The sequence below is a fragment of the Artemia sp. Qi Xiang Cuo genome, chromosome 7 (genome assembly GCF_049724085.1).
Source record: "Artemia sp. Qi Xiang Cuo chromosome 7, ASM4972408v1, whole genome shotgun sequence".
Taxonomy (NCBI): domain Eukaryota; kingdom Metazoa; phylum Arthropoda; class Branchiopoda; order Anostraca; family Artemiidae; genus Artemia; species Artemia sp. Qi Xiang Cuo.
Window position 1 is genome coordinate 69,355,950 of NC_142800.1, and position 22,811 is coordinate 69,378,760.

Sequence of the window (22,811 nt, forward strand, 5' to 3'; positions counted from 1 at the left end):
CCTTTTGGTTAGTTGAACATCCCTCTCAACACGTCCGGAAAGTTTCATTTTAACACTCTAAGCTATTCCTAAGAAATTGCGCAAACATCGTTTTGACAACCTGAATCCACACAGTGTGGTTATGGATTACTTCAACACCTTCAACTACCATAATGTTTCCTGAAAGTTTCGCATTAATTAACCTTAGTAGAAGTCGTAATCTTAGCAGTCATAATATTGGAGATAGTGGTAACTTGCACAAAGTGCCTTTCGGTTACTTCAACATCCCATTCAAAATGCCCTTGATCAATTGATCATACCCCTAATCATCCCCTTAACGTTCCAACTTAGTACCCAAAGTTATTCCTAAGTTTTCCTCTTTTGACAACCTGCATGGACATAACCTATTTTGATTTAGTTTAGAACTCCCCTCAACATTCCCCGAAAGCTAAACTTGAATGTTCTTCGTCTTTTTGAACACCAAATGTCAAACTTGCCGTCTTTACCAGTAACAAATACTATATATGAACATTGGGTAAATTGTTTAACTTAAAGCCCTTGCTCTGAGGACTCTGGGGGGTTGACATCTCTAACATCCCCAAAGACATAGTTACTGGACTTTTCAACTATCCTGAGCAAAATGACTATCTCAAATTTCAATTTGATATATTTGGATAATTAAAAGGCTTGGGACGGCTGCTGCTGGCCCTCCAATCCCTTTTGACTCCGAAAAAAGGGGACTAAAACTTTTAATTTCCATTCGAATCGGGCTGTTTAGAAGTGTATATGATAGCGCTGCGTTGTCTATCATATTACCTACATGCCCCTTAGAAAATTTGCGTACATATATTTTTTTTCGTTTATTTGAAACTCCCCCTAAACGTTCCCTAAATATTTCACCTTAATATCCTTAGCGTTATTAGTTATATCAATTGTAGTAGTAGGATTATTAGTAGTACGGCTATAGTGTCTCTTGGTTAGCTCAAAATCCACTACAACATATCCAGAAAGCTCCAACTTAATTATGTAAGCCGTTCCTGAAATATTACTGTTATGGCCTTTTGAAAATCTACATGCTCATAGTTCATTTTGATTTAGTTCAAAGTCGGTCTAAACATTCCTTGAAAGTTTCATTTTAATACCCTTTGCTTCAGTAGTAGCAATAATTATAGCAGTAGTAGTCACATTAGCAGCAGTGTGCACGTAGCACCTTTGGTTATTTTCAATATCCGCCTCAACAAACGCTGAAACTTTCTATTTAATAGCATAAACCTTTCCTGAGGCATTCCTGGCAATTCCTCTTGACGAACTGTAAGCGCATAACGTATTTTGATTTACTTCAACGCTGTTTCAGCAATCTTCATAAATTTCGCCTTAATAACCTCTCCTTTAATAGTAATAGTAGTTGTAGCAGTACCAGTAGAAATAGCACAAGTAGTAGAATTACTACTATTACCACTAGTAGTAGTAAACCTTATCTTTAGTAGCAGTAGCAGCAGTAGTAGTAGCAGTAGTAGTAACAGTAGTATTTGCAGTAGTAGTAGTAATAATAGTAGGATCCAAATATTGCCATTTGATTAGTTCGATACCAGCCACAACAAGCCCTTTAAGATTCAACCTTATATACCAAAACCACTCCTAAGGTATTGCTGATCACTCCTTCTGATAACCTGCATGCAAACGGCGTGTTGTGATACCCCCTTCAACTTCCCCTGCAATATTCCCTGTAAATTTAACCGTTAGCCATAGATGTAGCAGTAGTCACAGTAATAGTATTAGCACCAGTAGTAGTATTTACAGTAATAACAGTATAGTAGTAAGAGCACTAGTAGTACTAGTTGTAGGACTAGTAGTAGTAATATTTAGCACTAGTACTAGTAATAGCAGTAGTATTAACATATTGTCTTTTGGTCAGTTGAACATCCCCCTCACCAAGCTCTGGAAGTTTCAAATAAATGCAATTTGCCGTTGCCATGATATTACCAATATACCCTTTTGATAACCTGTATGTTCATAGTATGTTTTAATTCAGTTCAGCTTCCCCTTCAGCACTTCCAGAAAACTTCATCTTAATACTCTTAGGCTTAGTTTAGTTGCAACAGAAGTAGTATTTGGATCAGGGGCGTCCCAAGGGGGGGTGCCTCCACCCCGAAATTTTTCGGTATTTGGTAAAATGTTTACCGAAGGCAAAAATTTCGGCAGCAATTTTTCAAAATTAGCTGAAATTTTGCAAAATTCTTGACTTCTGCAGAAAATTCGGCACTTTTGATTTAGATGAAATTTCCACACAATATTATCTCAAATTTTCACCTTCATGCCCTTAGCCTTAATAGTATCAGTATGTTAGTAGTAGGAGTAGTAGTAGCAGTAGTAGTATTTAATTAATGGTAGTAATAACCATTGGCGTAATTTCGTCAAAATCTTGGGGGGAGGGTCCAAGTTGGAACCAATTTTCCAAAAACAAGTGAAAATGACAGTGAAAAGTGAAAAACGATCCATATATTACCATGAAGGCAAAGATATACAAATAAAACTGACCTGATTCTCTGGATAATTTCTCAGGCTTATCCTAGTATTGACCAGATTTTTTGCAGAAACTAAATTTAGGCTAGGGGGCAAACTGAAGTCTGGGGGGGGGCAAACTTGGGTCTGAAGGGACAGTTGCCCCCCTAATCCATAGCAAATTATAACCCTGGTAGTAACATCGGTCAGTTAAATATCCCCTCATGATGACCTAGAAGTATCAGCTTGATACGGTGAGCCATTCAAAAGATATCGCTGAAACGCCCATTTGACAATTTGTATGCATATAGTATGTTTTGATTTAGTTTAACTTTCCCCTTAATATTTCCTCAACTGTTCACCAAGTAATAGTAGTAGTGTGCAAATAGTGCCTTTTTGGTCAATGAATCATCCCCTTTCGTCATTGCCTGACAGTTCTAGATGAATACACTCTGTCTTTCCTGAGTTACGTTCTTTTGACAACCCGTACGCACATAACATGTTGAATTTGTTTTTATTTTGTTCAATATTCTCCTTAATATTCTCTGAAAGGTTCACCTGAATGTCCTTTGTCTGTTTGAAAACTGAAGGTCAAATAGTCTTACCTTTCTTAATAGCAAATACTATATGTAAACAATGAGTGAAATGCATGGCTTACCCAAGGCCTGGGGGCGGTGACACCACCAGACAGATAGTTTCTGGACTTCTCGACTATGCTAAACAAAATGGCTATCCCAAAATTTTGATTGGGTGGGTCTGGGGAGCTAATGGGTGTAGGATGGGGGCTGGTTGCGTTCCAATCACTCTTGACTCTTAAAAAGGGCACTAAAACATTCAATTTTTACTTGAATGAGCTGCTTCCGAAGTTTCTACGACAACTCCTTTTATACGAAGTGCCTTGGCGAGAAAAAAAATAATACATCGTGCCCACAACACTCTTTACTTAGGCATCATCTCTTCATCCTCATAAGACATATCACTTACATGTTTTTTTTCTTTTCCTCTTCTTTGAAGTACCTGGATAATTTTGATCAAGCTTGGCTCATTGCGTTTATCGATAGTTTGCTTGACAGAATATGATGTTTCTGATAAGAACGATTATTTATATATAACACATTTGCATGACAACATATTGAGAGGGATTTCCCACTGACTGTTCTATGCAGGGGAAGATGTTGCCATGGAACCTTCTATCAGACCTGAGCATCTTCTATACAATCTCTCAGAGACAAAAGCATTCAATTTGGTATTTGATCTTCTCTTAGATTACGCTCGAAACCATCCATAGAGCTGCTTCGGCATTGTTTATAAAATAACGATGGATATTTATTTAGTAGAAGATCGGTGAAACTAAAATAGGTTCTTCAATGCCCGGGTATGCACCTTTTCGATCTAATATTAAGGGAGGAGCTTGCTAACGATGATACTTCTACTACTAATAATAACAAAACACACTTCAGTACTGTGGTGAAGCTTTCTAATTAAGTCAATTTGGATATTTTTCAGGAGTGTCCTCCTGAAAAATATATTTTCTATTTGAAAATCAACTACGCTGAACAAAATGGCTATCTCAACATTTTTATTGGATGTGTTTGGGGAAAAGGTGGGCGTGAGAAGGGGGTTAGTTACCCTCCAATCACTTTTGACTATTAAAGAGGGTACTATCCCTTTGAATTTCAAGTCGAATGAACCCTTTTTCAAGTTTCTACGACAAATATTTCAATAAAAACCTTATATGCCTCCAGGGCATAACTTATAATCCTTTTCCTGAGGATTGTGAGGGAGTGTCCTCCTCAAAAAAGCATTTTCTATCTGGAAATCAACTACGCTGAACAAAATGGCTATATCAAAATTTTGATTGGATGTGTTTAGGGAAGTGACGGGCGTGAGGGGGGGGGGCTAGTTTCCCTCCAATCACTTTCAACTATTAAAAAGGGCACTAGCCCTTTGAAATTCCAATCGAATAGGCCTTTTTGAAGTTTCTACGATAACGCCTTCTGTAAAAACCTTATATGCCCCCAGGGCATAACTTAAAACCATTACCCTGAGGGTAGTGGGGGAGTCTCCTCCTCAAAAACATATTTTATATTTGGAAATCAACTACGCTGAACAAAATGGCTATCTCAAAATTTTAATTGGATGTGTTTGAGGGAATAATGGGTGTGGGGGGGCTAGTTGCCTTCCAATCCCTTTTGACTATTAAAAAGGGTACTAGCCCTTCGAATTTCCAATCGAATGAGCCTGTTTTGAAGTTTCTACGACAACGCCTTCTATAAAAACCTTATATGCCCCCAGGGCACAACTTAAAACCCTTGCCCTGAGGGTTGTGGGGGAGTGTCCTCCTCAAAGACATATTTTCTATCTGGAAATCAATTACGCTCAACAAAATAGCTATCTCAAAATTTTGATTGGATGTGTTGGGGGGAATGATGGTCGTGGGGGTCGGGGGCTAGTTGCCCTCAAATCACTTTCGACTATTAAAAGGGCACTAGAACTCTCAATTTGCAATCGAATGAGCCCCTTTTGAAGTTTCTACGACGACCCCTTCCATATGAAGTGTCCTTCTCAAAAGGAAAAAAATAATACATAGTACATTGTGCCCACATCATTCTTATATTCCCTCAGGGCATAACTTAAAACCCTTGCCCCGAGGGTTGTGGGAGTGTGTCCTCCTCAAAAAGATATTTTCTATCTGGAAATCAACTACACTGAACAAAATGGCTATCTTAAAATTTTGATTAGATGTGTATGGGGGAATGATGGGCGTGGGGGGGCTAGTTGCCCTCCTATCGCTTTCAACTATTAAAAAGGGCACTAGCCACTCCAATTTCCAATCGAACGAGCCCTTTTTGAAGTTTCTACGGTAACTCCTTGGATACGAAGTGCCCGGGTATAGAAAAAAAAAACACATTGTGTCCACACTATTCTTTACTTATGATTTCTGGTCGTTTTGAGTTTGAATTTTAACAAGTATTTGTATCTGCTGAGCTTAAGTTTAAAATGGTCTTTAATTTTCTTTGAAAAACTTATTTTTCAGAAAGTTTGTTTGATTGATTTTTGTTCGTTTTTGATTGCAAAAAGTTTCAAGTTTTAAAAGTTACTTATTTCAAAATAAAACTTAAAAAAAAATCAAATATTCATCAAAGTATCAAAACTGGTATCAAAGTAAAAATATCAAAATGAAAAAATTGGTTTATGTCAACCTCGGAGTTTTATTTTCTGTTGTTTGAACTATTTTTAACAAAATGGCTATCCCAAAACTTGTATCGGATTTGGGGAAAAAGCCGTGAGGGGGGGGGGGGCAATTGCCCTTCGGTCTCTTTTGACTCGTTCAAAGTGAACTAGAACTCTATTCTCAATCAAACGAACCCTCACTGAAGTTTATACGAGCATCCCTTCTATAAGAACCATATATGCCCCCAGGGCATAACCCCCCGGCCCTGGGGAATTGTGTCGACACCAGAGTTTTTTTATATGATCTTTGGACTATTTTTAAAAAAAATAGCTATCTCAAAATTGTATTGATGCATTTGCGAAAAAAGGGTTTGGAAGGGAGGGGGTGGCTACCCTCTGATATCTTTTGGCGCTTAAAAAGTCAACTATAACTTTCAATTTTCCAATCAAACGACCCTTCTCTGAAGTTTTACGAGAATTCCTCCCATAAGAACCATATATGCTCCCAGGGCATAACTTTTAATATAATAATAGTCAATAATAGTCATTATATAATAATTATAGCCATTTAAATTTCCAATCGAATGAACACTTTTTGAAGTTTCTACGACAACGTTTTCTATAAAAACTTTATATGCCCCCAGGGCATAACTTACGACCCTTGCTCTGAGGGGTGTGGGGACGGGAGGTTGTCATGTTCAAAGACCTAATATCCAGGATTTTCAACTACGTTGAACAAAATGGTTATCTCAAAATTGTGATTGGATGTCTTTCGGGAAAAAGTGGGCATGAGAGGGGGGTTAGTTTCCCTCCAATCACTTTCGACTATTAAAAAGTTCATTAGCCCTTTGAATTTCCAATTGAATGAGTCCTTTTCGAAGTTTCTACGACAAAGCATTCTATAAAAACCTTATATGCCCCCAGGGCATAACTTACAACCCTTGCCCTGAAGACTGTGGGGGGACTGTCCTCCTCAGAAACATAATTTCTATCTGGCAATGAACTACTTAGAACAAAATGGCTATCTCAAAATTTTGACTGGATGTCTTTGGTGATATGGTGGGAGTGGAAGGGGTGTTAGTTGCCTTCCAATCACTTTGACTCTTAAAAAGGGTACTAGAACTCTCGATTTCCAATCAATTGAGCCCCCATTGAAGTTTCTACGACGACGACGTTTCTCTTTAAACAATACCCACAGAAAGCCAAATTTTGTATCAACTATACCGTCATCTAAAACCACCGTTAAATTTTTCTAGATAATTTTGCTTTTCTTTAAAAAAAACGTCATTTTAATTTTTTTACCCTCCAAAAAATTTTAAAAGTGATGTGATTCTGTCTTAAATTAATTAAAACACTTTTTCCACAAATTGAGTATTTCAAAGAAAAGTAAAGTCTTCTGTAAAACCAAAAATGAGCAGAAATAAGGTCGAATAATCTTCCAAGCGTAAATACCACAAATCATCATCAATAAATAAGTGATACCCAAAACAAAGAGAAATTACACTAAATAGCAGAGGCAAACTCAAAATGAGCAGAAATTAACATGAGTAGGGCACAACCTCCTTGTTTTCTGAAGACCTGACCACAATTTGTGCTTTACTGAAAACAAAAAAATGTAATTGTTTTTACAATTTTAACTTTAATAAATCAAATTAATTGAAACTTTCAGGAGTGAATATCAGTATATGTATATTAAAATGTGAATCCACATTCATTTTTTTTCAGTAAAGTGCAAATTATATTGCAAAAACTATATATGCAAATTAGTAGTAGTAGTAGTAGTAGTAGTAGTAGTAAAAATAGCAGTGGTGGTAGTATTAGTAGTAGCTTGCTCATATTGCTTTTTGGTCAATTGATCTTCCTCTTTAAGCATTCTCTGAAAGCTCCAATTTAAGCAGTAGTAGCAGTGATAGCAGAGCCGGAGTTTTTTTAGGGGGGGGGGAGATGTAGACTTTACCGCCACAAAAATGTCTGTTCATTTTTTTTTACCCTACTAAAAGAATTTGAAAAATTATGTGATTCTGTTTTAAATTAATTTGAAACACTTTTTCCATAAGTTAAATTTTTCAAAGAAAAGTAAAGAGTTCTGTAAAACCAAAAATGACCAGAAATAAAGTCAAATAATCCTCCAAGCGTAAAAATACCACAAATCACTATCAATAAATAAATTATACCCAAAACGAGCAGAAATTAACATAAGTAGTGCACAACCCCCTTGCCTTCTGCAGACCTGAACATAATTTGTGCTTTACTGAAAAAAAAAATTAATTGTTTTCAGATTTTCAACTTTAAAAAATTAAAATTATTGAAACTTTAAGGAATGAATATCAGTAATAGTAGCCTTAATAGTGCTAGTATCGTAGTAGTAGTGGTAGTAATAAGAGCAGTAGTAGCAGTAATAAAAGAGCCGGAGTTGTTTTTAGGGGGGGGAGATGTAGACTTTGCCGCCCCCCTGCCGTACCATCAATACCATAGATATTACAATCTTTGCTCCAAAATTTTACAGTTTAAACTTGTGTTGCCTCCCGGGGCGCTTTCCCCCTCCAGCCCCCCTAGATTCAGCCCTGAATAATAAATTTGCATTTGCAGTAGTAGTAACAGTAATAGTTGCCTGCTTGTACATGTTGTACATAACTGCTTGTACATGTTACCTTTTGGTCTGTTGAACGCCCCCCTCATGATGTCCCAGAAGTTTAATCTCGATACAGTAAGCCGTTCCAAAACATGGCTGATAGGCCCTTTTGACAAACTTTATGCACATAGTATGTTTTGATTCGGTTCAACTCTCCCTTCAACATTTCCTCAGATGTTCATTTTAATATCCTCAGCCTTGATAGACCTCGCTACAAAAGTAGTAGTTTTAGTGGTAGTAGCAGTAGTAGTGATAGTAGTGGTATTAGTAGCAGTAGTAATAGCATGAAGATATTCTTTTTTGGTCAATTCATCATCTCCCTAATCATTTCCTGAAAGCCATCCATTTGCCATCCCGTATGCACACAAAATTCTGATTTAGGTCAACACTTCCATCAACATTTTCTGAAAGGCTCCCCTGAATGCCCCATCGTCCTTTTGGAAAGTCAAGGTCGAACATGCCCACCTTTATCAATAACATTTAGTATATGTAAACAATGGACAAATATCCTAACTTGCAGCCGTTGCCCTAAGGACTCTGGGGGGGGGGAGATTGCCACCCCAGAGACATAATTACTGGACCTTTCATGTATGGGGAGCAAAATACATGTCTCAAAATTTCGATTGGATGTGTTTTGGGAAATGATGGGTGGAGGGGAGAGGCTGCTTGCCCTCCAAGAACATTTTCCTCTTAAAGGGGCACTAGAACTTCCAATTTCAATATAAGCCTTATATACCCCCAGGGCATAACATACATACTTTGCCCCCGGGCTTTGGGGGATGTGTAAACCCTGTATTCATTGTTATATGATATTTGGACTATTTTGAACAAAATGGCTATTTCAAAATTTGATCGAATTCGTTTGGGGAAAAGAGGGCATTTGGGGGCTACTTGCCCTCTGATCACTTTTGACTCTTAAAAAGGGAATTAGAACTTTCAATTTCCCATCGAATGAGCCTCCTTCAAAGTTAATACGACCAGTCCTTCTATAAAAACCCTATATACCCCAGGTGCGTAACTTACAACGCTTACTCCTGGAGGCATTACAACGCTTACTCTAAGCCTGGAGGCATTACTATATTGTGATTGGGCTGTATCGAACAAAACAGCTATAACAAAATTTCGATCGGATGTACTTTGTGAAAGGAGGGAGGAGGGCTAGTTGCTCTATGATCACTTTTGACTCAAAGTTTATATGACTACCGCTTCCATAAAAACATTGTATGTAATCAATGGTCAACTGTTATAACTTATAGCCTTTGTCTTAAGGGCTGTAGGGGGTATGACATCCTCAAAGACATAATGGCTGAACTTTTCAACTATGCTGAACAAAAGGATTATTTGAAAATTCTGATAGTATGTGTTTAAAGAAATGATGGGCGTGGGGAAGGCTATATGCCCTCCAATTACTTTTGAATCTTTAAAAGGGCACTAGAACTTTCAATTTCCAATCAAATAAGCTCCTTTTGAAGTTTTATGACAACTCCTTTTATAGCCTATGGAGTGCCTGGGTCAGAAAAACCACAAAAAATTTTTGCCCACTTCGCTCTTTACTAAGGCAGTGCTATTGCGCTGACTATGAATAAGACAACAGATTTTATGAAAGAAACTCGTTCTCTGGAGAAACTGCTCTGCCCAACTGAAGAGCCCAATTTTGGCTAAGTAAAACAAGCAAGGCTTAGACATTTTCTGAGCCATAGGAATTAAGAGTGGGTCAAATACAAGTGCTGTCAATCATTATTACAGGCAACATATTTAATTGAAAAGATGCAAGCCGTCATGTCTGTATGTAAATTACCAGTACACGGCAGAGATCTTTGAAGTAACTGTCTAACTTACTTCTGTGAAGTAATTTTTTTTGCTTAAGTAAAATTAAATGAAAACCATAAAAAATACAGTTTAAGTACAAAGTTCGGATTTTATAACTAGAAGCTGAACATTAGTTTTAAGCAGACGTTGATATGCGTAGGCCATTTTCCATTATCAAAAAAATATAGACTATTTCTTATTTGCATTATTTTTTCTTTTTTTTATCCCTATTACAATTCGTTTAGTGTCCGGTGTAAGTTAGACTTTTGACAGTTTCAGAAACCATATTTTAAAACGCTATTTAAGGATCAAACCAACGAAGTTGCCTTAAAGTATGCGTTATTTCCCATAACTTCTGATAGAAATACGCTTTGAACGTCGAGGGAAAAGTTGTCAGTTACCATTAACTCAGATCTCTCTACAAAATAGTTATTTAAATTCAATATTCATTTTATTTGCAGAAAAATACAGGACAGAACGGTGGAAAGCCTCGGTTAGACTTGAATGTTGAGGCTGCATGGGCTCAAGGTATTACTGGTAAAAACGTGACAACAGCCATTATGGATGATGGAGTCGATTATATGCATCCTGACTTAATCAATAACTATGTGAGTTGCGTTCTCAGTATTTTTGCTTATCTTCATAATGTGTTCTGTTGTTTTTTTTTGTTTTTTTTTTGTCGAATTAGTATTTTGACGTAATAGCAACGTTTAAATTTACATATCAGATTCAGAAATACTACAGAAATTCAGAAATTCATCAGACCCATAAACTCATTTTATGAAGTTGAAGGCTCAATAATAAGCCTGGAAAACATCTTGGAGTTCTTTGTAAACCAACGAAATCCTTGCTATGTTCATCAGATTCATAAATTCACAAAATTCATTAATGCTTCGAGTCAACAATTCATCCTCTAATAGATCTTCATTTAAATAATTCACCAATTCATCAACCACTTCAACAAACAAAGACATGTACTCCAAAATTGCATCTTTCCAGAATAATTGGGACTGAGTCCTAATTTCCAGAACGATCCAGAGCAATATTAGAAATAATTATTAATATTAGCCAATATTAGAGAACAATAAGAAACATTTTGAACGGAATCCAAACATTTTCTGTCCAATGTTTGTCTTTGTTCTACAAACTGTAAAGAATGTTCAATCGTCGTTACAAAATGAAAAGGGTCAAAGCTTAGTTGTAATTATTAGTCTCCTTGAGTTAGATTACTTTAGGATTTCATTTCTTCCCATTTGAGCTATTATCGCTCTTTACTTTCCGTTGAAAAATTTTGTTTATTAAGTTTGATTAAAGTAAAAGAATATTGCCCTGATACTGTATTCTAAGGGATTATACGCAATTTGGGTAAATGCCTGCTGCTTGGGAGACCCAAGCAACTTTCCATGCGAAAAATAAAAAATTTCTATACATTTTTTTTAGAATGCAAGAGCGAGCTTTGACTTCAGCAGCAACGACCCTTATCCATATCCTAGATACACGGACGATTGGTTTAACAGGTAAATATCTAATACTTCTTTTTTTTTAGCAGGATAGGATCTTGATCATACATTTCTGTAGTTTAACTTTCCCATACTTATTTTACATGAAAATAAAACACTCTCTCCAGTTGTTTGACTTATAAATTTTAATCAAAATAGGGATCCTTTGGCTTCTCGCCTGCCCTCGAAACTTCAACACTATGTGTTTCATCGAAGTTCTATATTTCTTCACATAATTCACCTGTTTTTTCGAATTTTTTGCTGAGTTCCCCCACCCTGCAAACACAAATACTATGTCCATCGCAAAATACGTTACTGAGTATATGCATATCCTTAAATACCCGTTTATAAGAGTTTTTTCTTTTCTTCAGATTTGGGAGCTATTAGTAATGACTATTAGTAATGACTGATCAATTAATATTGTTCTTCATACACTTTTGACTCACAAATTGAAAATACTGAGCGAAATGACATGAAAATGGGGAATTTTTCTTTATATTAATCACAGTTCATATATTATCCAGTATGATCATTCTCTATCTCACCCATTATAAAAACCCGGACAGGGGCTTTTATGCAGAAACAGGCTAAACAAGCTAAGGCAGAAAGAAGTGGGAGGAGCTTTTTGTTCACGATGACCAGAAATGATCTGCGATAAGCTTACTGCTAATGCAGAAACAGGCTAAACAAGCTAAGGCAGAAAGAAGTGGGAGGAGCTTTTTGTTCACGATGACCAGAAATGATCTGCGATAAGCTTACTGTTATATTCTGTCTACTGTGATATTAATATTCCACTGTAAACTAAACGTTTTTATCCTATGGTCTCTGTCATTATTTTGTTGCGAGAATCAATAGGAAAATATTTCTTTTCTATAGACGGTGCTAGGTTAACGTTATAGTTGTGTTATATTTTCGTTTCCACCCTTCATCTCCGCTCAGAGGTTTTTCTTTCATTCAATTCCAATTTTGTGTCTCCTCGTTTGTCTTGACTACCTTTTAGGTTAGGTAGTAAAACTATTCAAAACATTAATGTATCCTATATAATACTTTTATATTATACCTAGGTTGAGAAAGCACAAGCGAATCCCCTTGGAAAAGTACTATTCCTACCTTACTATGAATCCCTTCGCCTAAAACCTTTCCTCAGACAATGCCTGTGGGAAACTTCCAGCCAACGTGCTTCTACTTTTTTAGTGACTATATTTTTGTGCATCATAAAACCAGGCTTATATTTTAATTGTGCCACATTCTGTGCCACTGCCTATGCCACGCTTGTGCTGCATATTTTTACTCTTTACATCACATACTTAACCAGGCTCTTTTACTATACAAGTAGTAACTATCTATGGAATTTGCTTGCTGCCATAGGAATTTCTATGTTATTTGCGTACTGCCATAGGACTATGCTATTTGCGTACTGCCCTAGCAATTTCTATGTTATTTGCGTACTGCCATAGGACTATGCTATTTGCGTACTGCCCTAGAAATTTCTATGTTATTTGCGTACTGCCATAGGACTATGCTATTTGCGTACTGCCCTAGGAATCTCTATGTTATTTGCGTACTGCCATAGGACCATGCTATTTGCGTACTGCCCTAGGAATCTCTATGTTATTTGCGTACAGCCATAGGACCATGCTATTTGCGTACTGCCCTAGCAATTTCTATGTTATTTGCGTACTGCCATAGCACCATGCTATTTGCGTTCTGCCCTAGCAATTTCTATGTTATTTGCGTACTGCCATAGGACTATGCTATTTGCGTACTGCCCTAGCAATTTCTATGTTATTTGCGTACTGCCATAGCAATTTCAGCATTATTCTATAGAAGCTTGACACCTTTTCAAAGAGAGTGAGTATTTGACATTTTTGCAAAAAGGGATAAGGAATTCGCAAATTGGACTCTATGAACGATATTAATTAATGTTTTGAATAATAGGAGTCTGAATGATTCTAATTAGTGATTGGATTGTATGACGGTGGAGAAAAAAAAGGATTAAACTGATTAACAGTTAAGGTAACCCCAAATGGATTGTTAACTCAAGTAATTTGTTACTTGACCTAGTTTTACCTCTCCGATGTAGTCTGTATAATACACAAGTAACGTTTGAAAAGTATTGTCAATTTAAAATAGGATCTAACGTTCCCTTCGTTCCCCAATTTCTGAGGGCAGGGGAGGGGGGAGGGTCAATTTTGTAGGGAAAACCAAAAATGATCAGAATCGAAAATAAAGGGAATCTGCCTCAAGTCCAAGGCCCAGAGGCCCTTTGTTCCCCAATTTCTGAGGGCAGGGGAGGGGGGAGGGTCAATTGTGGAGGGAAAACCAAAAAATGCTCAGATTCGAAAATAAATGGGATCTGCCTCAAGGGCCAGGCTCAGAGGCCCCTCCTTCCCCCATTTCGGCGGGCCGGGGAGGGGGGAGGGACAATTTTGGAGGGAAAAGCAAAAATGCTCAGAATTGAAAATAAAGGGGATCTGCCTCAAGGGCAAGGCTCAGAGGCCCCTCCTTCCTCCATTTCTGAGGACAGGGGGGAGGGGGGAGTCAATTTTGGAGGGAAAACCAAAAATTCTCAGAATCGAAAATAAACGGGATCTGCCTCAAGGGGAAGGCTCAGAGGTCCCTCCTTCCTCCATTTCTTAGGGCCGGGAAGAGGGGGAGTCAATTTTGGAGGGAAAACCAAAAATGCTCAGAATTGAAAATAACGGGGATCTGCCTCAAGGGCAAGGCTCAGAGGCCCCTTCTTCCTCCTTTTCTGTGGGCTGGGGGGCGGGGGAGTCAATTTTTGGGGGAAAACCAAAAATACTCAGAATCAGAAATAAACGGGGATCTGCCTCAAGGGGAAGGCTCAGAGGCCCCTCCTTCCTCCATTTCTTAGGGCAGAGCAGAGGGGGAGTCAATTTTGGAGGGAAAACCAAAAATACTCAGAATCGAAAATAAACGGGATCTGCCTCAAGGGGAAGGCTCAGAGGCCCTTCGTTCACCCATTTCTGGATGTTTATGTCTCTTTGAGCTGTTTGTGTTAATTTGGGCAGTGGTTCACTTACAGTGGCGCGCCACTCTAAGTGAACCTAGATCAAACCAACTTTTTGGATGTCTCTCTCACTATGACTCTGTTTGTGTGTCGTGTCTGTGCGTGTCTCGTCTCTATGTGTGTGTCATATCAGTGGGTGCCGCTGTCTCTGATTGGTCCCTAAAAATGGGTGTTGTCTAATAAACAAGTCTGCTTGAAAACGTGGAGTTTTCGTACTGCTCACTTTTTTGCAATGTGTAGGAACCAGTGGGTAATCCCTGCTCGTTTGGAAAGGTGCAAAGGAAAGGGACTCAAAACATTTTTTTAGATTTTTCACACACACACAAAATCTTACACACACACAAAAACTTACAAACACACGCAATAACTTACACACACACACACACAGAAACTGACACACACACATAAAAACTTACACACACACACACACACACAAAACTTACACACACACACAAAAAAAACATACACTAACAAAAAAAATAAAACATACACAAAAACTTACACACACACACAAAAATAAACACACACACAAAAACTAAAACACACATAAAAACTTACACACACACAAAAACTTACACACAAAAAAAAAACTTACACACACATAAAAACTCAAAAACACAAAAAAAAAAAATTTACACACAAAAAAAAAAAATTACACACACAAAAAAAAACTTACACACACACACACATACAACTTACACATACACACAAAAAAACTTACACAAAAAAAAACTTCTCTGAGTGTTGAAAATGATTTCACGACATTATTTTAGTTTTTTTTTCTTGTCCCAAACTATTTTTTTATCAGAAACCGTTTAGAGACCAATTTGATCAACTTGGAGAAAGTTCAAATAGAATCATTACTGATATTGATATTAGTGCGTAAAACTACAAACCGACAAAAATATCCGGAACTTTTTTTTCTTATAGCCTTGACTTTGAAGGCATTGTTGCCCTCTACTATAACTTCGCTAATACATCCTTCGGTCAATCAAGCCATCTCCTCCAAAACACTTTTCAGTCATTTCTTGTTAAAAAAAAATTTATTTCAACTCACTCACACGTGTTTTTCCACATTTGAACCAGAGAATGGACCTAAGTTTCACATTTGATTGATCAACTTGGAGAAAGTTCAAATAGAATCGTTACTGATATGACATTAGCGCGTAGACTACAAACTTACAAAAATATCCAGAACTTTTTTTTCTTATAGCCTTGACTTTGAAGACTTTGTCGCCCTCCACTATAACTTCGCTAATATATCCTTCTGCCAATCAAGCCATCTCCCCCAAAACACTTTTCAGTCATTTCTTCTTAAAAATTTTTTATTTCAACTCACCCACACGGGTTTTTCTACATTTGAACCAGAGAATGGAACTAGGTTTCACATTTGAACGATAGAATTGTATTTTCCATAATTTTCTTATTGGAAACTAGAATTTATGATCCAAAACCCTTATTAGCTCAGATTTTACATATATAGTTTATTTTTCGATCCATACCTGGACTTAAGTTTCACCTATGAACCGACGAATTGTATTTTCCATAATTTTCTTACAAAAGTTTACGGTCAAAAACCCTTATTAACTTAGATTTTTCTCTAGCAACTCGCCCTCCACTATAACTTCGCTAATACATACTTCTGCCAATCAACCCGCAGCCCAAAGAGACACCCACAGTCCAAAGAAACACAAACAGCCGAAAGAGACATACACAGTCCAAAAAGACTCAAAACAGCCCAAAGAGACACACATATCCCAAAGAGACACATACAGACCAAAAAGACTCAAACACCCCAAAAAGACACACAGTCTAACAAGACATACACAGCCTGAAGAGACACACATCAAAAAGAGACACCCACAGCCCAAAAAGACACAAACAGCTCAAAGAGACGCACATAGCCCAAAGAGACGCACACATCCAACAAAGACACACAAAGCCCAAAACGACACAAAAACAGTCAAAAGAGACACACACAGACCAAAAAGATTCAAACTGACCAAAGAGACACACAGCCCAAGGAGACACACACACAGGCTAAAGAGACACACACAGCCCGAAGAGACACACAAAGCCCAAAGAGACACACACACAGCCCAAAAGAGACAAAATAAAAACACTCATACAGACACATAGAGGCCAAAAAGATTCAAACACCCCAAAGAGACACACTTAGCCCAAAGAGACACAAACAGCCGAAAGAAACACACAAAAAGTAAAATGACTCAAACAGTCCGAAGAGACACACATAGCCCAAAGAAACACAAACAGCCCAAAGAGACACAAACAGAACAAAAAGATTCAAACTGCCCAAAGAGACACACAGCCTAAAGAGACACACACAGCCCAAAGAGACACCCACGGGCTAAAGAGACACACACAGCCCGAAGTGACACACAAAAAGAGACACACACAGCCCGAAGAGACACACAAAGCCCAAAGAGACACATACAGACCAAAAAGATTCAAACACCCCAAAGAGACACACAAAGCCCAAAGAGACACACAAGACCCCTAAGAGACACAAACAGTCAAAAGAAACAAACACAGACCAAAATGACTCAAAAAGTCCGAAGAGACACACATAGCCCAAAGAAACACAAACAGCCCAAAGAGACACAAACAGCCCAAAGAGACAAACTCAGCCCAAAAAGACTCAAACAGCCCAAAGAGACACAAACAGATCAAAAAGACTCAAACATTCCAACGAGACACACAGCCCAAAGAAACTCACAAAGCCCAAAGAAACACACACAGCCCAAATAGACACACACACCCCAAACAGACACACACACACCAAAAAGACACAAACAGCCCAAATAGACACACACACACACCAAAAAGACTCAAACAGCACAAAGAGACACACAACCCAGAGGGACACAAACAGCCTCAAGAGACACAAACAGCTCAAAGAGACACAGACAGCCCAAAGAGAAACACAACCCAAAGAGACAAAAAACAGACCTAAAAGACTCAAACAGCCCAAAGAGACACATACAGACCAAAAAGACTCAGACACCCTAAAAAGACACACAGTCCAACTAGACACACACAGCATAAATAGAGACACATCGCAAAGAGACACCCACAGCTCAAAAGAGACACGTACAGCTCAAAGAGACTTACACAGCCCAAATAGATAAACAAAACCAACAGAGAGACACAAAGCCTAACACGACAACAACAGCCACAAGAGACACAAACATAGACCATATAGATTCAAACTGCCCAAAGAGACACACAGCCTAAAGAGACACACACAGTCTAAAGAGACACACACAGACTAAAGAGAAATACACACTGTCCGAAGAGACACACAAAGCCCAAAGACACACACACACAGCCAAAAGAGAAAAAAAACGCCCATACAGACACAGACATACCAAAAAAATTCAAACACCCCAAAGAGACGCACATTGCCCAAAGTGACACACATGGCCTCTAAGAGACACAAACAGCCAAAAGAAACACACACAGACCAAAATGACTCAAACAGCCCAAGAGACACATGCAGCTCAAAGAGATGCACACGGCCCAAAGAGACACACACATCCAACAGAGACACACAAAGCCCAAAACGACACAAAAAGCCAAAAGAGACACACACACAGACCGAAAAGATTCAAACTGCCCAAAGAGACACTCAGCCTAAAGAGACACACACAACCCAAAGAGACACACACACTGTATAAATAGAAACACACACCAAGATTAGAAAAACACCGCCAAAAGAGAAACAACAAAAGTACAAAGAGACAAAAAACTCAAAATCAAACAAATAAAGACCAACAGATTCAAGCGCCCAAAAGACACACACATTGACAAAAGTGACACATACGACCCCTAAGAGACACAGACAAACAAAAGTAAGACACAAAGACCAAAATGATTCAAACAGCCCAATGAGACACACATAGCACAAAAGAAACACAAAACAGCCCAAAGAGACAAAAACACAGCCCAAAAAGACTCAAACAGCCCAAAGAGACACAAACAGATCAAAAAGACTCAAACAGTCCAACGAAACACACATCCCAAAGAGATGCAAAAAGCCAAAAGAAACACACACAGCCCAAAGAGACGCACACAGCCCAAAGAGACAAAACACAGACCGAAAAGACGCAAACATCCCAAAGAGACACACAAACAGACCAAAAAAAGACTCAAACAGACCAAAGAGACACACAGCCCAAAGGTACACACACAGCCTCAAGAGACACAAACAGCTCAAAGAGACACAGACAGCCCAAAGAGAAACACAACCCAAAGAGACAAACACCGACCTAAAAGACTCAAACAGCTCAAAAAGACACTTACAGACCAAAAAGACTAAGACACCCCAAAAAAGACACACAGTCCAACGAGACACACACAGCCTAAAGAGACACACATCACAAAGAGACACCCACAGCCCAAAGAGACACATACAGCTCAAAGAGACGTACACGGCCCAAAGAGATGCACACATCCAACAGAGAGACACAAAGTCCAAAATGACACAAACAGTCAAAAGAGACACACACAGACCATAAAGATTCAAACTGCCCAAAGAAACACACAGCATAAAGAGACACACACAGCCCAAAGAGACACACACAGGCTAAAGAGACATACACACAGTCCGAAGAGACACACAAAGCCAAAAGAGACATAACACAGCCCAAAGAGACAAAAAACGCCCATACAGACACATACATACCAAAAAGATGCAAACATCCCCAAAGAGACACACATTGCCCAAAGAGACACAAACAGCCAAAAGAAACACACACAGACCAAAATGACTCAAACAGCCCAAGAGACACATACAGCTCAAGGAGATGCACACGGCCCAAAGAGACGCACACATCCAACAGAGACACACAAAGCCCAAAACGACACAAAAAGCCAAAAGAGACACACACAGACCAAAAAGATTCAAACTGCCCAAAGAGACACACAGCCTAAAGAGACACACACACCCCAAATATACACCCACACAGGATAAATATACACACACAGCCCTATTATAAACTAAAACCCAAAATACAAAAACACACACACAAAAGATACAAAAAACGCCCATACAGACACATACAGATCAAAAGATTCAAACGCCCCAAAGAGACACACATAGCCCAAAGAGACACACACGGTCCCTAAGAGACACAAACATCCAAAAAAAACCACACAGATCAAAATGAAACAAAAAGCCCAAAGAGACACACATAGCACAAAGAGACACAAACGGTCAATAAGATACACAAACAACCAAAAGAAATACCCACAGATCAAAATGACACAAAAACCCCAAACAGACATACATAGCCCAAAAAAACAAACACAGCTCAAAGAGACACAAACACCCCAAAGAGACAAAAACAGCCCAAAAAGACTCAAACAGCCCAAAGAAAAGACACAAACAGCCCAAAGAGACACACAAATCACAAAGAGACACACACGGTCCCTAAGAGACACAAAAATCAAAAAGAAAGACAAACAGATCAAAAAGACACAAACACCCCAAAGAGACACAGATAGCCCAAAGAAACACAAACAGCCCAAAAAGACACAAAGACCCCAAAGAGACGAACAAAGACTAAAAATACTCAAACACCCCAAAGAAACATAAACCGATCAAAAAGACACAAACAGCCCAAAGGGACACACAACCCAAAGAGACAAACACTGCCCAAATTAACACAAACAGCCCAAAGAGACATAAACATCCAGAAATGGGTGAACGAAGGGCCTCTGAGCCTTCCCCTTGAGGCAGATCCCGTTTATTTTCGATTCTGAGTATTTTTGGTTTTCCCTCCAAAATTGACTCCCCTCTCCCCTGCCCTCAGAAATGGAGGAAGGAGGGGCCTCTGAGCCTTCCCCTTGATGCAGATCCCCGTTTATTTTCGATTCTGATTATTTTTGGTTTTCCCCCCAAAATTGACTCCCCCTCCCCCCTGCCCGCTGACCTGGAGGACGGTGGGGCCTATGCGCCTTGCCCTTGAGGTCGATCCTGGTTATTTTTGATTGTGTGTATTTTTCGGTATCCCTCCAAAATTGACTCCCCCTTCCCCCTGCCCTCAGAAATGGAGGAAGGAGGGGCCTCTGAGCCTTGCCCTTGAGGCAGATCCCCTTTATTTTCGATTCTGATCATTTTTGGTTTTCCCTTCGAAATTGACTCCCCTTCTCCCCTGCCCTAAGAAATGGAGGAAGGAGGGACCTCTGAGCCTTCCCCTTGAGGCAGATCCCGTTTATTTTCGATTCTGAGTATTTTTGGTTTTCCCCCCAAAATTGACTCCCCCGCCCCCCGGCCCTCAGAAATAGAGGAAGGAGGGGCCTCTGAGACTTGACCGTGAGGCAGATCCCATTTATTTTCAATTCTGAGTATTTTTGGTTTTTCCTTCCAAAATTGACTCACCCCCCGCCCCTGCCCTCAGAAATTGAGGAAGGATGAGCCACTGAGCCTTGCCCTTGAGGCAGATCCCATTTATTTTCGATTCTGAGCATTTTGATTTTCCCTCCGAAATTGACCCTTCCCCCTCCCCTGCCCTCAGAAATGGGGGGACGAAGGGCCTCTGAGCCTTCGCCTTGAGGCAGATACCATTTATTTTCGATTCTGAGCATTTTTGTTTTTCCCTCCAAAATTGACCCTCCCCCGCCTCCCCAGCCCTCAGAAATTAGGGAACGAAGGGAACGTTAGATCCTATTTTAAACTGACAATACTATTCAAACGTTACTTGTGTATTATACAGACCACATCGGAGAGGTAAAGCTAGGTCAAGTAGCAAATTACCTGAGTTAACAACCCCTTCGGGGTTACCTTAACTGTTAATCAGTTTAATCCTTTTTTCCTCCACCGTCATACAATCCAATCACTAATTAGAATCATTCACACTCCTATTATTCAAAACATTAATTAATATCGTTCATAGAGTCCAATTTGCGAATTCCTTATCCCTTTTTGCAAAAATGTCAAATACTCACTCTCTTTGAAAAGGTGTCAAGCTTCTATAGAATAATGCTGAAATTGCTATGGCAGTACGCAAATAACATAGAAATTGCTAGGGCAGTACGCAATTAGCATAGTACTATGGCAGTACGCAAATAACATAGAAATTGCTAGGGCAGTAGGCAAATAGCATAGTCCTATGGCAGTACGCAAATAACATAGAAATTCCTAGGGCAGTACGCAAATAGCATGGTCCTATGGCAGTACGCAAATAACATAGAGATTCCTAGGGCATTACGCAAATAGCATGGTCCTATGGCAGTACGCAAATAACATAGAGATTGCTAGGGCAGTACGCAAATAGCATAGTGCTATGGCAGTACGCAAATAACATAGAAATTGCTAGGGCAGTAAGCAAATAGCATAGTCCTATGGCAGTACGCAAATAACATAGAAATTACTAGGGCAGTACGCAAATAGCATAGTCCTATGGCAGTACGCAAATAACATAGAAATTCCTATGGCAGCAAGCAAATTCCATAGATAGTTACTACTTATACATCCGTAACCAGAAGAAAAATACGACGTTCCTTTATTATTTTGCTATCCAATGCTCCTCTACAACCGAACTCTAGTGAAGCTACGCTCCTGTAAGAAAATGATCAGCTTCTGTAACCGTATTATCGCCTACTTTTATAAAAAATAACTTTAATAATATATCCCAACCTTAAACGTTATTCATTATTTTACATTTTTCTAAGACCAGCTTTTACATCTTATTTATTAAGGCTCATATAAATGTTCTTCAGATATTCCAAATTGCCCGAAGAACTAAATCATGTTGTCTACCCCATTGTATTAACACATCCCTAGCCATAACCAGGGCCTCAATCAAATAAAGTTTATCTAAATGGAATCTTCATATCTTTTCGGGTTTCGGCACCAAAAATCCAAAAGCAGCGTGAGGGTGAATAGTCATGTTGTTCTTTTTTCTAAAACATCCTGCTTTAAGTTAAAAAAAAAAAAATTGACGAGTGAAAAATATAAGTTTAAGGACAATTTTCGAACAGAAATGCATTAATTTCCCCGTTGTCCAGCATACCTATATAGGCTATCATGAATTGTTAGGCCGGTGCTTTTGAAGCTGCATATCCTAGAAAAAAAATCACATTATATTAGAATCCAAAACAAAAATTTTACTTAAACCCAACAATTATTACCGTGACCTAAAAGAATCAAGCTTAAAATTTC

At 38.7% G+C, this 22,811-nt stretch overlaps 1 protein-coding gene across 1 annotated transcript in view; it reads left to right on the top strand.

Moving 5' to 3' along the window:
• amon (prohormone processing protease amontillado) overlaps positions 1-22,811 on the top strand; it is a 336,087-nt gene that overhangs the window by 168,282 nt on the left and 144,994 nt on the right. Inside the window, exons 4-5 of the mRNA XM_089092529.1 lie at positions 10,558-10,704; positions 11,537-11,613. Coding sequence (XP_088948655.1) covers positions 10,558-10,704; positions 11,537-11,613 — 224 coding nt within the window. The remainder of the gene's footprint in view (positions 1-10,557; positions 10,705-11,536; positions 11,614-22,811) is intronic.